The 17,406-nt window shown below is 31.9% G+C and overlaps 2 protein-coding genes across 2 annotated transcripts in view; one reads left to right on the top strand and one right to left on the bottom strand.

Annotated features, from left to right (window-relative positions):
- The first annotated feature begins 1,775 nt into the window (after nt 1–1,775).
- Nucleotides 1,776–17,406, top strand: part of LOC107446227 (uncharacterized) — a 34,819-nt gene continuing 19,188 nt past the window's right edge. Inside the window, exons 1-3 of the mRNA XM_087156520.1 lie at nt 1,776–2,826; nt 2,972–3,254; nt 8,214–8,241. Coding sequence (XP_087012646.1) covers nt 1,863–2,826; nt 2,972–3,254; nt 8,214–8,241 — 1,275 coding nt within the window. The 5' untranslated portion in view covers nt 1,776–1,862. The remainder of the gene's footprint in view (nt 2,827–2,971; nt 3,255–8,213; nt 8,242–17,406) is intronic.
- On the bottom strand, nt 8,013–16,833 carry LOC107440680 (uncharacterized). The gene is made up of 2 exons (XM_016053663.4): nt 15,248–16,833; nt 8,013–8,411 (listed from the first exon to the last, which is right to left on the bottom strand). The coding sequence occupies exons 1-2, from the start codon at nt 16,692–16,694 to the stop codon at nt 8,197–8,199; spliced, it is 1,662 nt and encodes a 553-aa protein (XP_015909149.3). The 5' UTR covers nt 16,695–16,833; the 3' UTR covers nt 8,013–8,196.

Here is a 17,406-nt window from a genome sequence, read left to right on the forward strand (position 1 = left end):
CTAGTGAGACGTAAATAAAGTACCTACCTCAAAACTTACTTTTGTTTCACCAAGATCGAACTAAGAATGTAAGGGATCTCGTAAAAGAAAGAATTATTTTCGAATTTGCGGAAATGTTTAAAACTGTTTTTAGTTAGGTCATTACTAACTCGTTTTACGCGATTTATTATAAATGTTATGCATTTTATGTCACGTTTATATTATGTTTAGTGTTTAGAGATTTTCCTTTTTAAATATATAGTTTCGCTATACAAAACTCTGATTTTACTGTGACAAGTTATAGGATCACTTTTGTTTGTGCATAATATTTTTGTCGATAAAATGCATAACAAGAAAGAAGCTTTTTTTAATATCTTATTCTTTTTAACTATTAATTAACTATTGTAATCACATAAACTGGAAAAATACGAATCAGATTTTATTTGGTTTTTTACTTTTACTTAATATCTAAACTTCTAAAATAAAAAAAATTTCACCTTTTTATTAATAATTTTTGAACCTCTTAACATATTTTAGACTCTGGTTACCCTATTATCAACTAACCTTAGACCAAAAGTAAAAAAAATGAATATAGAATTTTTACTGTTGGTCTAACTCATGCCATTTATAAGGGACAACTCAGTATACCATTTTTTCTTTTAATTTTTTTACATTTTTATACTTATAAGCATAAAGCGTAACTGTAGACTCAAGTTTAATTATTAATTAAGCTCATAAATTTGCAGACTTTTTAAATAAAAAATGGCCAAGAAGGACATCTCCAGGGGTGATTGTGCTCCGGAAAAAATCCGAATTTCCGGAATTTTCGCTAACAGTGATCTGGAAGTTTCCGGAGATCGAAGGTCCAGACGTTTCAAAATATCATTTATCACAGAAGTTTCCGGAAATCAAATTTTCAAAGGTGGAACTTAAAAACACAGTTTATTTTATTTGTTTGTAAGGGAGAGCCAGAGATATACTTTATAATCTTATATTCATGATTAATATTCATTTTTTATCAGTAAATAGTTGTTATAATCATAAACTCGACAAAGAAAGACATATTTGTAAATTTTAATTACTTCTCCAGGTCATCATAGCTATGTGTAAAATTTTAAATATATTTTAAGTAAACTAAGAAATATAGGAAAAAAACCTTGTTTAAATTTTTTTCAATTTAAACAGTTTTTTTTTTTTTTTTTTAACTCAAGAAATTTTCCGGAATTTTGACTTAGGCTTACAATCACCCCTGCATCTCTGTCAAACGAAATACAAACTAAATATAACAATCATATGTAAGAGTACATTTTCTACTAATACTGCAATTATTTAAAGTGGTTTAAAGTATTTAATGATGAATTGTAGCAAAAAATGTAGATTTTTTTTTTAAAATTCAAACTACAAAAAGGAATTTCTGCTTCATCAGGAATTTCTGCTGTATCATCAACATTCTTATGAAATTTCAATTACAATTGAAAGAAACATTTTTGCGATTTTTTTTCTCCAGATATTATAAAGAAATTTTTTTTAGGTTATAGATGATCCTACAAGCATAATTTTATTGTAAAATGTATATCTGAATAAATTTAATGTTTTTTTATAATTTCAGTGAAATAAAACGAATGCGAAATGACAAAATTAACATATTGAAATAAAATTAAAAACTGTTTATAAATTATATCATATTTATCTATCGTGTAGCTTTTATTGCTATGGTTGTTTGACTTTGTACCCTTCTAAAGTCGAGAACAGCAGATAACGGGACAATTGATAGATTCGTAACTGTTATGAGTTTCAGTTCGCATTTTCTATAGCCGGATACTTTTTCTGAGTTATAAGATATTCATTCAAAACTTAGTGTCGTTTGTTTTGGTACGTGAAATATGGCTGGTGTAACTAAAGTAGAATATTGCTACACGTGGAAAATTGAGAATTATTCTATGTGTTACCGAAAACAAGACGAAGCTCTGAGAAGTCCGATTTTCACTCCCAACAATTCTGGAGGTAGTAAATGGTGTCTAAAATTTTATCCCTCAGGTAAAAAAAACAAGGAACTTAAATCGTGTGCTTTAAGTAGATGTGATGAAGACTTAGGGGAGAAAGTAATATCGATTGCCTGTAAAATTGAAATATTAAACGGAAGTGGTATTCTCTCTAAAACTTTAGGAGATGATAGTTCTAAATACGAAGTTGGTAAAGGAAATGCATTAGTATGGGACAATTTAGAAATCAGAAACGAGAAAGAGGATCAAGTAACAATTAAATGTCGGATATTTAGCTTCCTACCAACTACAGGAGAAGCCGTCACCAAAGTTGAAATAGACAGATGTTCCTTTAATTGGACAGTTGATTTGAATGATTGCCTAGACGATAGTGTGACTAGAGAATTTTCTTTTTCTAAAGTATCACAGTACGAAATAACTGTAATGTTCCCAGATGACAAAATTAAAATTAAAATTCTCAAGTTGGGAAAAAGCACAACTCCAAGAATCATTTCTGGGAAAATATGTTTGTTGGATCACCTGGGCGATCAAGTTTTGTCTCACTTTGAAAAGCATTTGTTCGATTCATTAGATGATGGTAACGGAACATGGAACTATTATTCTTTTATTCTTAAGAGTCAGTTAGAACTAGAGGATAATCAATACATGAAAAATGGGAAATTTTCCCTCTTTTGCGAGTTTTCTGTAGCCAATGGTAACGAGGAAAGTAGTACTGTAAGCTCTAAGGATAGCTTCTTCACTACTGAAATAAATAATATCGTAACTTTACACAAGGAACTTAAGAACATATATTTACATATGAAATATTCAGATGTAAGATTACGAGCGGAAAACGTGACTGCCAGCTCATAAAACTTTCCTATGCGCTCGTTCTCCTGTGTTTTCTGCTATGTTCGATCAAGACATGGTCGAAAATAGATCAGGTATTGTTGATATTACTGATATAGAAGTGGCAACAATGAAATCTTTTCTGGAGTTTCTTTACACAGGTAATGTGATATTTCAAGATGGTAGGAGTGCTTTAAAGTTGCTGTTAGCGGCAGAAAAGTATCAGGTCTTAACCTTGAAGGAAACATGTGCTGAATATCTAATACCCGCTCTTTCTATTGAAAATATATGCGATGTTATAGTTGTTGCTGATAAAATGAACCAGACAAAACTTAAGAAAGGTGCATTGGATTATATTGCAAAACATATAACTGAAATTTCCAACTCCAGTGAATGGCTAGAATTATGGAAAACGCATACTGAGTTATCGGCTGAAATGTTTTCGTACATTGCTACTGATTTTGAGCTTAAGCCAAGGAAAAATTGAAGTAAGTTTTCTTTTTATATCGTTGTTTGCAGCTTTTTAAACAGTCTTGTTTCTTAAATAAATTTCGATTAATTAATTTGATTAAATTTTAATTATTTTCTATTTTAATAATTATTAAAATTATTTATTATAATTTTTTTATTTTAATTATTTATTATAATTTTTTCATTTTAATTATTTATTATAATTTTTTTATTTTAATTATTTATTATATTGTTTTAATTGCTTTAATTTTAATTATCTTTTTACTTAATATTTTTTAATTATCATTATTCTATTAAGATATAAAGGCATTCAAAATCATTTTTTTAACAAGCTGATGAATAGTTAAAAAATATTTTCTCGAAACAATAAACTGAAACCCATGCATTTAAATGCTTAGATTTTAATTATTATTTTACTTAATATTTTTCAGTTATACAGAAAGCGCCATTGTGTATCATTATTTTCTTAAGATACAAAGGCTTCAAAAAGAAATTTTTTTAACAAGTAGGCGAACAGTTAAAAATATTTTCTTGAAACAATAAACTGAAACTCATGCAAGGGAATGATTCATTGATGCTCATGAGGCTAAAATAAGCATTTGCTAACTTTTAAATGACATGGCGAATTTTGTCTATGTTATATTGGTGATTCTAACGTTCTTTTTTTTAGCGAAACTGCTAAAATAATATTTTTTATTTAATCTTCTACTTTTCTAAAAAAAGTAATAATAACAATATTTTTTTTGAAAAATTTGTCACTTGAAATTAAAATTTAAAAAAAATTTGACTGCTCAAAATTTGACGTTATAACGCAAATTAAACTGAAAAAATAAATCTACAGCAAAAAAATGATAAAATACAAAAAAAAATATTTCAATAAGTGTATATGTAAAAATAATATACAATATACTCATTAAACACATTTTGTAAATATTAACAATTATTTTCAAACTGTGTTTAATGAGTGAAAATAGTTTTTTTAATGAGCGAAAAAAAATATATGTACACAAATGTCCGTATAGAAAAAGTTCCTTAAATGTATCGTATAAAGAAAAAAAATTACTTTAATTGGATTACAAAAGTTGACCTATTTGTATACTTATTGTTATATTTATATTTAATATAATAGTATCACGTTTAATTGTTAATGAAAATTATCTGTTATTAAATGAAAAGCATTAAAAAATAGCTTAGAATGTAAGATCCTGTATTATGTGCGATTATGAATCAGTGATTTTGTTTTTCGAAGCTCTCCCTCACGCCGAGACCTAACTCGAATGGCGTGTAGAGAGAAGCACTGAAGAGAAATATTAAATATTTTTTTCATATTAATTTTTCCCAAGCACACTTTTTATTCTCGACATTATTTTTTTGAAACTTGAAAAATATAAAGTGAAGGTGGGGATTATATTAGAATGTAAGATACGAAGATTTCTGACAAAATTATACCCATACGATTCTGCAATAAGCATGCTTTGAAAAGTTATTAGTTTTATATATCTGTCGTTTTTAGGTATATGTTTTTGCTTAATGTACGTTAAAAACATTTTTCAGCATTGTTTAAATCAGTTCTTATCAATTTCTAACAATAATAAATATATATTTTAAAAGATTTAACCCTTTGACTACGAATTTTAAAAAAAATGATTTTTTTTTGTCCCGTTTATTATTCAAAAGGTCAAAATAGGTTACAAATAAGGCAAATTTAGTATTTGGGATTTTTCTGACAAGCAGTTATCAATTTAGAGGCTGGGACATATATGTCACGGCCGTACTTAATGGTGGGATACATATGTCCCACCTGTAGTGATCGACATACTACAAGCACATCTATCATTCCGGAAAAATTTATTATATAGACTTTTTTTTTACATGGTATGATTCAGGGTGAAGCAATCTTTGCTTAACCCGACATTACACATAGTACAACTCATATTTGTTTTTTTTTTCTATGTTCATTCGAGAAAATATGAATGAAATATAAATGAACATAACAATCCCAATGAAGAATACGAGTGGGATATATTTGTCCCAATGAAGAATACTAGTGGGATATATTTGTCCCAATGAAGAATACTAGTGGGATATATCTGTCCCAGCACAAAATCACAGTGCTATTTCATGCACGAAATTCTTTAGCGCCATCTAGGATGATATCCAATCTAGGGGATATTTAACACATGAAACACGTATACTTGGTTCGACTCTGTGGGACATATTAGAATGAGTTTCTAAGTGCTATTCCCCCCATTAGTAATTTTTAAACATTTGTTGGGACAAATGAGTCCCGTTAGTAGCCAAAGGGTTAAAAGCAGACACTGTACAGCGCCCCCCCCCAAAAAAAAGAATTAAGAAAGAAAAAAAAAAGATCACTGTGAATAACGTATGATCTAACGTTTGGATTCTCACGTGTATGTTAGGTATTTCAGTTAAAAAAAATTTCAGTCTTGGCCTTTTTTCAAACTTGCACCCACTGGGTTAGAATCCCAGTGATGGCTGATTGATACGGATTCCGCACCTGACTCGCACCGACCACAGTGCAGACGTAAAATATCCTTAATGGTAGATGGATTAAGGTCTAGAGTCCCATTGTCGTTAGGCCAACCATGGGATTAGCTCCATCAAAAAGTTAGTTCCATGAAAACTTAATCTAGGAGTTCCCATTGTCTTGTGTATTTTATACAAAATTACAAGGCTACGGAGTTGAGCATTAGTAGTCGTAAACCCAAAATTGGGTCAGCTGTTCAAGGACGGTTCTAAGGAAAAATAAAATAAAATTAATTTGTGAAAAGACGATTAATTTGTTAAAATTAATTTGTTAAAATTAAAAAATTAGACAGAGAACCTACTTTCACTGAATGAAGATACCTTCTTAAGAAGGATTTTTAGATTTTCTTTTAAAATATTGGGGGGGGGGGTGTTTAGTCGCAGTCTGAAGGAAATATGGTCGGTTCCTATGGGATACCTGTAAGTGACGTAGTGTGGGTATTTCGAGTCTGATTGGTTGTTAATACGTGGATTTACTTACGTTAGCAACTGTTCTTTCCATTTTCTTTTGAGTTACCTTACCTTGTCAAGTATCAATTCTTTTACGTCATACTTTCTATTATCCTTCACAAAGATATTTTTAATAATGATTTCAATTCTTTCACCCTATATTTCTTATAAAAGACAGGCATGAAACCATGTCGAAGATAAACAAACTAATTATACATCGAAGTTTCCAGGTACACAAAACAAAAATATATCGCGGGTTGCAATATAATACATAAACAAATAATAAATCTAAGAAATAATTACATTTCAACAAACTCAATGTGCAATACTGTGTTGTATTTAATTAACTTCACGTTATTTAACATTCTTATGTGAAAAAACTTAGCTCAACTTTGACACGCCATCTTGTTTATTGACGTCATTGGTCACATGTGTGGATATGTTTTCTTCTTCTTCTCGAAGTGCAAATACCCAATTCTTTGTTTGGGAAAGAGGTGCTAAGTTTTAATCCCTTAATGTTAATTTTACTTATTGCGTATTTGATTTTGAAAATGCGAATCAAAACATATTTTGCATTCAATTTAACTTAAAAATTCAATTTTCTGCACTCAATTTTCTTTATTTAAAGATAATTCCAGATAATTGCCATAAAGATAATGGCGATCTTGATAAGCAGGTAGTGTTTAAAATAGCAAACTTATATTGCAGTACTTTCCTGTCGTCATGGTTTTGATACACTGAAGAGCCAAAAAAATTGGTATACCTGCATAATATCGTGCAGGGCCCCCGCGAGCACGCAGAAGTGCCGCAACACGATGTGGCATGAATTCGATCATTGTGTGAAGTAGTACTGGAGATAATTGACACCATGAATCCTGCAGGGCTGTGGAACCCTGCAGAAACCAGTGGGTGTAAGAGGGGGTGGGAATATCTTCTGAACATTATGTTGCAAGGCATCCCAAATATCGCAGCGATGTCGTAGATTTGATGTTTTACTAGATTTCCAATACTCGCGGTATACTCGTGAAATGGTCTGACGTTAAAATTCAAATTTCATTGCTATCTCGGAGATGCTATGTCCCATCTCCCGTGCGCCGACTATAACACCACGTTCAAACTCACTTAAATCTGTATAACCTGGTATTGTAGCAGCAGTTACCGTTAGAACTGTGCTACTCGTTGTCGTCGATATACGCGTTGCCGATCGCATCGCTGTACTTTGATTGGCTCCATACCCCTTTATTTGCATACTCATGCCTGTACCAGTTTTTTTGGCTCTTCAGTGTAGTTTTATAAAGTTGTAAAATAATGATCTTATTGAGATTTTAGTTAAGATTTGCTTAGATAACAATATTACTTGAAATATACTTATGCATGCAATTGATTGGTATAGGAAACACAAATCAAAAAGAATTTGTGAAAGAATAAAAAGTAAATAAAATTAGATAAGATAATTCGAAATATGAATTGGCGCGAAAGGTCAATTCATATTTTGAATTAGCGTTGTTGATGGATACTCTATTGGCGATGGTCACTCTAACAAACTGTTATTTCCAAAGTAAATTGTAATGCAAGAAAGCAAATAGAATGTTATTTTAACTTTGGTTATTAGAAGTGTGATATTATTTTTAGCTAAAATTTATTTGATTATTTTAACAAATCGCGTTTCATTGAATGTATGATTATAACTATAGAAAGAGGATTTCTATAGCTTACTAAAATTGCTATAAACTCATTTTTTCCAAAACTGGATTTATTACACTATCAAATATAATGGCTCATATCTATTGAAATATCAAAGCGAATCAAAAAGCTCGCAAAAAATTATACAACTATTTGTAATATCGCTTAAATACTTCTTTAGAACAAACTCTCTACAATAGGAGCACTGATATATTCTGTTGTCTTGTCAAATCTTCTATTTTCTTCTATTAGGTGGGCATTTGCCCGCATCACCCTCGGGGTGATTAAAAGTTTCAGATTTGCGCCTGGATGAAGATGAAATGTGACCCAACGAAGATGCATTTTGATTTCCACGCATATGTGAAGTGGATGGACTTTGGTTTTCGTGGGCAGAAGTGGAAGGTTCCGTGGCTGGAGTAGTTGCTTTAATCATTAACTGCTGTTCAATAGCTGTAATTGTAAAGATTTTAAATTAAGAACTTGTTTAAAATGAAATTTAAAATCATGAATTCTATAAGCAATTTATAAAGCCATTTGGGAAAACATTAGAGTTTTGACCCATAGTCACTTTGTCAACTCATAAAAACTAAACTAATTAAGGTATGGTTCGGTTTGCCAAAGATGAACTAGATCAGTCATTTAACGATATTTTTCGAAGTTCTGTTGCCAAGAAAATTTAAAGGCATTACACTTGAAGCAGAGAGATGATTTTTATCTTGACGTGAAGAATTATTTGGGCTTTAGAAAGGAGAAATAACTTAAATATTTTAAAAGTTATTTAACTTTTTTAAAAATCGCCAATTTGGCGACATTTTGCCACCTGGATGAAAATTATCAAAATCACCGCCTTATTCTCAGTTTTTTCAAATTTTTATGAGTCCAGGTAATGTGAGTAATTTTTTAAAAATTAGACCATAAACGTTTTTTATTTTCACAAAACTGTGGCTTTCCCCATATGGAAGTTTTGCTCCATTTTTCAAAATGAGTGTTGACAGCGCTGGCTTTAGATAGGCTGAACTTGACCTAACAGTCATGAGTAACAGTTGCGTACTCACAGCAGTTATAAAAATAGTATATAATTCGCAAAAAAGCATTATTTCATGTTACGATGGAGCCTTCAAAAAACAGTCTTAACTGTTACGTATGAGGTTAACAATGGTTGAAACTCTGTTAGACTTAGTAAATACTTCTAGTTATACCTGGAAAAAGGCAATTCATGAATTACTGTATTTTTTTTCAAATATAAAATATGATTCATAATGTTTAAAAGCTATTAGTATATTACTATTTAGTTTGAAAAAATTCCTAGAAAGTTTAAAATTTCAATTATATATAATATATATTAATGAGTTAGAATCACGAATGCATCTTTATTTATCTATTATAATGATTTATCTATTATATTGATTTATCATTATACATATCAGGTTTATGATTATCGTTAGTAATTTATCATTATACTTATCAAAGCATTTAAAGTAGTAGGAAGAATTTTAAACAAATATTGTTTTATTTAAAAATAATTAAACTATTCTCCAAAGAATTAAAAACGTTCTGTAAAACATCGAAATTCAGATTGATATATCAATTCTGTTAATAATGCTTAATATCAAATCTTAATATAGTTTAACGCATAGATAAATGACTGGTCTTTTTTTTACAAGAAAACATTCCAAAAGAACAGAAAAATCATTGTGATCTTTACAACAATTGAGAAAAATTGCTCTCATTCTTTTGTTTCCAACTCACTAGAACAGGTTTCTTAATGCGGTTTTTCGAAGTTCTTGATCCAAGGAAAATAAAAAAAAAAGCCAAAATTTAAGTGCCTTAAGACTCTAAGCAAATATGCTATAATTTTAAGCTAAACATGCCATCTTGCGGTGAAGAATTATCTGGACTTTAGAACGGACAAATAACTTTTTTTAAAATTCGCCAATTTGGTGAGATTTGTTTTACTTATAGCAATGCCTTAGATAATTGAATTTTTTTCGAATTCTTACTAGCTCCGATAATACAGCATCGGAGTAAATTTTTAAATATTAAAAAAAATTAGACTAATTTTTTATTCTCGAAACTGTGGCTTTTCTCTATATTGACCGTTTTGCGCCATTTTTAGAATAAATATAGAGAGCACTGGCTAAAGATAGGCTAAACTTGCCCTAACAATTATTAGTGACTGTTGCAAACTCTCATTTTTTATAAAAATAGCATGTTATTTATTTTTTTAAAAAAAAAGCATTTCATGTGATGGCAGAGCTTTAAAAAAATCTGGATAACTAGAGTTGAGGTGATCAGATAAAATTTTAGTAAGGAGTAAGCCTGTTCACTAAGGGTTACTATTAAGTTTAACTTTGGCTTTGCGAACCGGTTTGAAATATACCCAAATATTTGACAACATTAATACACTGGTTATCATAAATTAAGGAAAAATCACAAAAATAGCGATAACTCTTTCAAAAGTAAGCCAAACCGTGCAAAATTTGCATATGTTGTCCACTAAGAGTAGCTGAGTAAAATTGCAATATGCAAATTAGTGGCGCTGCACTCGGCTTACGTCATCTGCCTGGAGCATAAAAGTCCAAGTTTGAGAGAAAGCACACAAATTTTACTGTGATTGCGACATTGAAAATCTGAGATAGCCAATTCGTAATAATGACCTCTAGGCATCATTTGCCTGAAGAACTACGATGGAGAGCCATCGGGAGACTAGAGGCAGGGCAGAGTCAATCAGAAGTGGCCAGATGGCTAAATGTGAGTCCATCTGTGGTTCATAGACTTTGGAGGCAATTTCAAACCACAGATTCGGCATCTAGGAGGTTCAGTCAAGGACGGCCAACTGTTACGACCAGTGCCGATGACCGATATTTGACATTAAGTGCACGCAGGAATAGAACCGCTACTCCGACACATCTTAGATCCTCTCTTGCTGCAGCCACCGGAAGGTTGGTGTCAACGTCAACTGTGCGCAGAAGGCTCCACGAAGGTGGTCTGTATGCGAGACGACCAGCCATTTGCGTGCCGCTCACATCACGCCATAGGAGAGACCGTTTGCAGTGGGCCCGACAACATGTCCACTGGACGTCAGATCAATGGAGGCCTGTTCTCTTTACGGATGAGTCCAGGTTTAGTCTAGAAAGTGACAGTAGACGTTATTTGATATGGAGAGAACCTGGGACCCGTTATCATCCATCAAACATCCGTGAAAGAGATGCATACGGAAGAGGCAGTGTCTGTGTTTGGGGAGGCATATCCTTAGGAGGGCGCACATACCTCCATGTCTTTCCAAGGGGAACCGTGAATGCTCAGGTTTATCGAGACAACATCCTTGATGCTTATGTGCGCCCATATGCCGGGGCAATTGGTGATTGCTTCCTGTTACAGGACGATAATGCAAGACCACACAGAGCTCGCATTGTTGATGATTATCTTCAACAGGAAACAATTACTCGCATGGAGTGGCCAGCTCGATCCCCGGACTTGAATCCTATCGAGCACGTTTGGGATGCTCTAGGGAGGCGTGTATCTGCCATCAATCCGCCCCCTCAGACCCTTGCCACGCTTGCAACTGCTTTACAAGAGCAATGGCTCTCACTTCCTATTGAACTGATAGACCGCATAATTGAAAGCATCACACATCGCTGTTTGTGCTGTATTGCTTCTAGAGGCAATCATATTCCATATTAAAGGTACTTTTTCTATTGCAAACCGATACTTCCAATTTGTTTATTTTATACATGTGCTAATTTCTATACTACTATTAATGTCTGATAATTTCTTTTTATGTTGTTTAATACCTTACTATGTGTTGTATATTGTGGGTAAGTTTCATAAAATTCCATGTGTAATTTCTTGAGTTATCGCGATTTTTGTGAATTTTCCTTAATTTATGATAACCAGTGTAGTTTCAGAATCAACATAACTGAAATAATTTAAGAACTCTTACATTTCCTCAAAAGTGAGCAGCGCAAAAACTACATATTTCCATCATGGTACCAGCATTTCGTCATTGTTTTTAAAAATTATAAAAACGAAAAGTTTTAAATAAAATATTTTTGCAACTAATTATACAAACCGTAAATTCACAATCGCTTAAGTAATCTCTTTTTAGGTAAAATTAAACTCGACATCGCCGTTATTTTTGGTGTTAAACTTAACGTTACATGTTTTGCCAAGTAAAAAGTTAAGACATATGAGCTTGAAGACAAGAAGCTTAGGAGTGTTAGTACTTAAGAGCTATGTTTTAGGACTTAAGTTAAACATGAGGTTTTAATATTTAAATTCTAGGTCTTATTATTCGAATTCGTTCGAAAGTTATTCCAAGTTAGTTATTAGCTAGTTATTAGAAAGTTATTAGCTAGTGTTTTTTTGCGAATTGTTCTCAATTTTTAGTATTACGTAACCTTTTTTTTTTGTTTTGTTGCCTAAAAACCATAAGATTTAGAAACTTTACAAAGCAGTATAGAAAAGATAACGTAAGGGAAGTATGATGAAATAAAAAAAAGAACATTGAATAAAACTGTTCAACTTTAAATAAAAAATGCCAGGTGGGTTGCTTTGCAGCTCGCAGAAGTTACTTTTTAGTTACTTTTTCAGACAAGCATCAAATACTAAATTGTTCTTTCTAAAACTTATTCATGCAGCAATTTAACTTATCGATTCTTGTTATATTTGTTACCGTTGTAATAAAGTAACCGTCCTATTAAAAACTATATACTTCTATTTTTATTCTTAAATATCTAGACACTATTAATTACTACATTTCATTAAAAATGTTTTAAAATTACGAACAGTGAAAATTCATGAAAAACCTATACTCGTTTCGATATTTTAATGGTCCATCTGCATCAGTAGGATAAAAGTCAGGAATGGTAAAAACAGAGATGATTAAAATCCGACAAAATTTACGTCATACTAAAAGAGATAAATATACAGCTTAAAAAAAGAAGAAAAAAATTAATAATTCCCAACACACTCACAGTAAAGGGGTACCATCTAAATGATGTACCATATTTTTTTCATGCTTGGATATCATTAACTTTTATCTCGTTTAACTGCATATTAATTTCTTTCAGTATGCCGTAATTTCTGATTGATTTTAATCTTCTCTATTATTACCATTCTTGTCTTTTATCCTACTGATGCAGATATTGTTGTTGTTGCTTATCCTCATCTGGCTGATGAAGTCTGACCAGATCTATGAGCCCGTTGACCTGTATGAAATCGAAGACCGAAAGAGGAGTAGAGTAGATGTCTTCCCAGAGAAGACCAAGACAGCCCAGGATATGATTGGTGGAAAACCGGTGTAGATGCAGATGTACCATTGTGAAATCGAAAAGCGTAAAATTTTTTAATGCTAGCTTTCAATGATATCAGCCTTCAATTATGAAACTATTATTTGATATATTCAGTTTTGCTGAAGAAGTTGAGAAGCTAGGCTATGTTTATAACTGTAGTCTTTTTCCCAGACCGCAAGATGGCTAAAAAATTACCCAATAACTTTGGAAACTGATTAACTGCCATTATAGAGTGAATAAATTGGTGGACCGAGTTGGATTTTCCGCAAAACAAAACCTCAATCCATACTCTAAAATGTTCACGGGTATGGGCTGTGGACAGTAGGTTGCATGTCATGAAATGGTCAGTTTATTCCCATGATCTATATTCCTAATACAATGTGCTGTTACTTTCAGTATGGCTGTATAAGAACAAAAAAAGCAAACTCAATCAATGTAGGAATTAAAGACCACCATCCCGTTATGCCATAATATACTGTCCTCCAGGTATTTGTAAAAGGGTAAGCACTATCGTATATTTCAAGTTACGTAAATATGATGGATAATTTTCACTATAAGAAGTGGCTTTATTTTCGTTTACATTTTTTTTTCTAGTCTAGATAATGCAGGCTTATTCTTCGTTAATATGTGTTCAGATACATGCTTATTTCACATTATTCTTAGCAAACATGCTTGATTCACATTGGTGTCTCTTTGCATTCAGTTATGACTCGAGATCTAGATTGCTTTATTTTAGTGAGACCTGCTGTATTGTATGAGGACTAGAAATGGAAAACGACCTGAGTATCTAAAAAAAATCGAATTTTATTGGGAAAAAATACCCTAAGACCGAGCAAAACAAAGTGGAGTGTGCCCTAAGTGCGAACTCTAGAAGTGTGTGATCTCTGGTAGTTTGTCAAGGGATCACGCTGGTTGAATGTGTCTTGTACAGTTAAGTAGAGAACATTCAAAGTGCCATAGCGCTCCATGATAAGACTTCCGTTATTTTGTTTATGAAAGATAAAAGCACTATAAAATTTAACCATGAGAATAACGAATAATTTACTGTAAAAATAACAATAATATTAATAAGAGCGGCGGTGGGAGAGGGGGAAGAGCGGTCGCCTTAAAATGAGATGACCCGGGTTCAGATTCCAGGTCCCTCTCACACCGATCGCAGTGCTGACGTAAAATATCTTCAGTGGTAAACGGATCATGAGTTGGAGTACTTTTGCCGTCAGGTTAACCGTGGGAGGTATATGTGGTTATCCTCTCCGTGTGACGTAAATGCGGGTTAGTTTCCTCAAAAATTCTTCCACGAAGGCAAGTTTCTCCCAATATTCGATCCAGGAGTTCCCTTGTCTTTCGGATTGGGTTCAATATTACAAGACTAAGTAGTTGAGCATTGATTGTTTTAAACACAAAAACAAAATTGGATCAGCTGCTTTAACGTCAGTTATAAAATAAAAAATAGTATTAAGAGAGTATTTAATACCTAAACCTAAGGAAGTTAGGTTAATGTTAAACATTTTTGGGTATGAATCCGGGGGAGGGAGGGAAATTTAGAACGCTCTAAGCACCAGATGAGAGTGTTTTTCATTTTTCAGCTCTCCTGAAAAATTTTCTATTTTGGACTTGGGTCGTTTTTTGTTTATAGTCCTCATATGATGGTTGAGGATTTTAGTTATATGTCTCTAAACTATATGCTGAAAGACGCGTAGTTGACGAGTTTGCTTCGTTACTTGATTTACTTGTTTTCTAGGTTGGGTTCAAAAATACAGGTTTATGAAAAAGTAAACATAAAATCTTCAAATCCATTGCTTATATAAACTATTCAATACCAATAATAAATTTAAAAAAAATTAAGTTAACGATAAAAATAAATTAATTAGTTGGCATTACATTAAACGTGATAAAAAGTGACTTCCCATAACAAACCACATAAAATTTTAAGCTTATAAGAGAATAGCTTCGTACTTCGTACGTAAGCTTTTAAGAGAATAATGTACTTACCCGCCTCAGCAGTTTTTAAGGTGGAAAAATTCGACGTTAAATTAGTCAAAATTTCAGTCGCCAATTTCATGTTATTTTTCATCCATGACGGCCACTGTGGTAACCTTAAAATAATTGTGGAATTAGTGACTATGAACTCTATTGCAGCTGATTTTAAATCTTCATGACAAGCTGCATCAGCTAGAGCTAATATTTCACACGCATTTTTCACTGAAATTTTGGAATAAATAAATGAAGCACACATGTGTATGAGCGACACCACTTTATACTTTTCAGCGGCTATCAAGAGAACCTTAGCACTTTCGAAATCCATATCACTTACGTTATCAGTATATAAAAATTCTATAAGTAGCTGCAGAGCATTGAAATCGATATCAACAATATCTACGGGACTTTCTGTGTTATCAAGCATTGAAGAAAACACAGTTGATCTAGCAGATAAAATATATTTATGCGCTTCTATAATACGATTTTCCGCTCTCAATTTGACATCATAAAATTTATTCTTCGTATACATGCATCGCATGTCATTTTGTAAAGTGGAATAATTCGAAGGTCGGCCATAGGTGGTCGAAATACTGGATTGTATTCCACTTGTAAGTGAAGTGAGTTCTATTCCATTTGAACAAGAAAACTCCCAGAAAAAACACAGGTAAAAATCCTTATAATCTCGTAAAACATCAAAGATGGCGTCTGCAGGAAATGTCCAAGTATCTGGGAGATCTTTTGAGTTAAAGAAATATGATGCCTTTTGGGTGCAGATGACGTCGGCGTAAATCAATGAGATCTTGCATTCAACGAAATGGCATTTTTCGTCGTTGGACGCTACTTTAATTATATTAATTTTAAAAGAACTGATAGTTCTATTGATGACACATTCGAAACTATTTCCTTCTGGAAGGTCAACAGTTTTTCGCACATTTATAAATCCATAAACAAAAGCATTCATTTTAAAAGATACTCGATCAACAGCAATTTTCGTTCTTGCAAAGCGACCAGTCGGAATTTTTCCAATGAAATTGGGTCGGTACAAGTAACAACATATTGTCAGTGTATCTTCAGCGCTCAGTTCAACATCTTTTTTTATTTGTTCGATTTCTAGAAATTCAGAGCTTCCCCATTCAAAAATCTCATCTGGCGGTTTATAATTTCCTCCAAAAGTCCTAAGCTTTTTGCCACTTGCACCAATTATTTCAATTCTGAACTCGAACGGAAAACAACATTTTTCACATTTTCGATTGTCCCATTTGCACAAGAAACACGATATGAATTTGATTTTATTTTTGTTCTCTCCTCTTGGATACAACGTCAAATACCAATTACTTTCACCTAAATATTCTACAATAAATAGGGGACTACGTAACGCATGCTTTACATCATAGCTACAAAACGAAAAGTTTTCAATTACCCAAGTAAACCGAAATTCATTTCTTTTAACGCTAGACATACTATAGATCTTTGAATTCAGTTAGCAAGGAAACATGTTACAGCTCTTTGAATTCAGTTAGAAAGTTTCACTTGAAAGAAAAAACTTTGTTAAATGGAGCAAAAAGGTGAGGTACTGCTTATATCACATCATTTATTATTATTATTTTATCTCGCATATTTGCTTTATATTCTTTCTTGTTATCACGTGTATCCTGTTCAAGGCTGTTATTCGTTCTTCTCAATTTTTTCTATCTCCACTATCTTAGTCACTGATATTACTAATCAGTTGTGCACTTAACATAATTGAATTCATTTGTTTACTGATATTACATTTTACAATGTTTCATCACTTTCACAAGAAAAACTGAAAGAAACATTATTTTCTACTTTTTAGTTTTGATAGATTTCATTTAACATTAGAAGAGATTTGGTGTCAAGCATTTTAATAATACAATTGTATAATATATATATATATATATATATATATATATATATATATATATATATATATATATATATATATATATATATATATATAAGTTCAAAATGAAGAATAAAACAAAGAAAATTAATAGACATATGAAAAAAAAAAAAGGGGGTGGGAAAGAATAAGTAAAAAAAAAACAAACAACAAACAATATTTTATTTAAAAAAAAAAAAAAGTGAAATGTTAATAAAAAACCGGAAAAAAGGCCGGAAAAAAAAAGATATAATCTTTTCTTCAGCCCACA

Source organism: Parasteatoda tepidariorum, chromosome 2, assembly GCF_982258835.1.
Source record: "Parasteatoda tepidariorum strain Cologne lab strain chromosome 2, Ptep-v5.0, whole genome shotgun sequence".
NCBI lineage: Eukaryota > Metazoa > Arthropoda > Arachnida > Araneae > Theridiidae > Parasteatoda > Parasteatoda tepidariorum.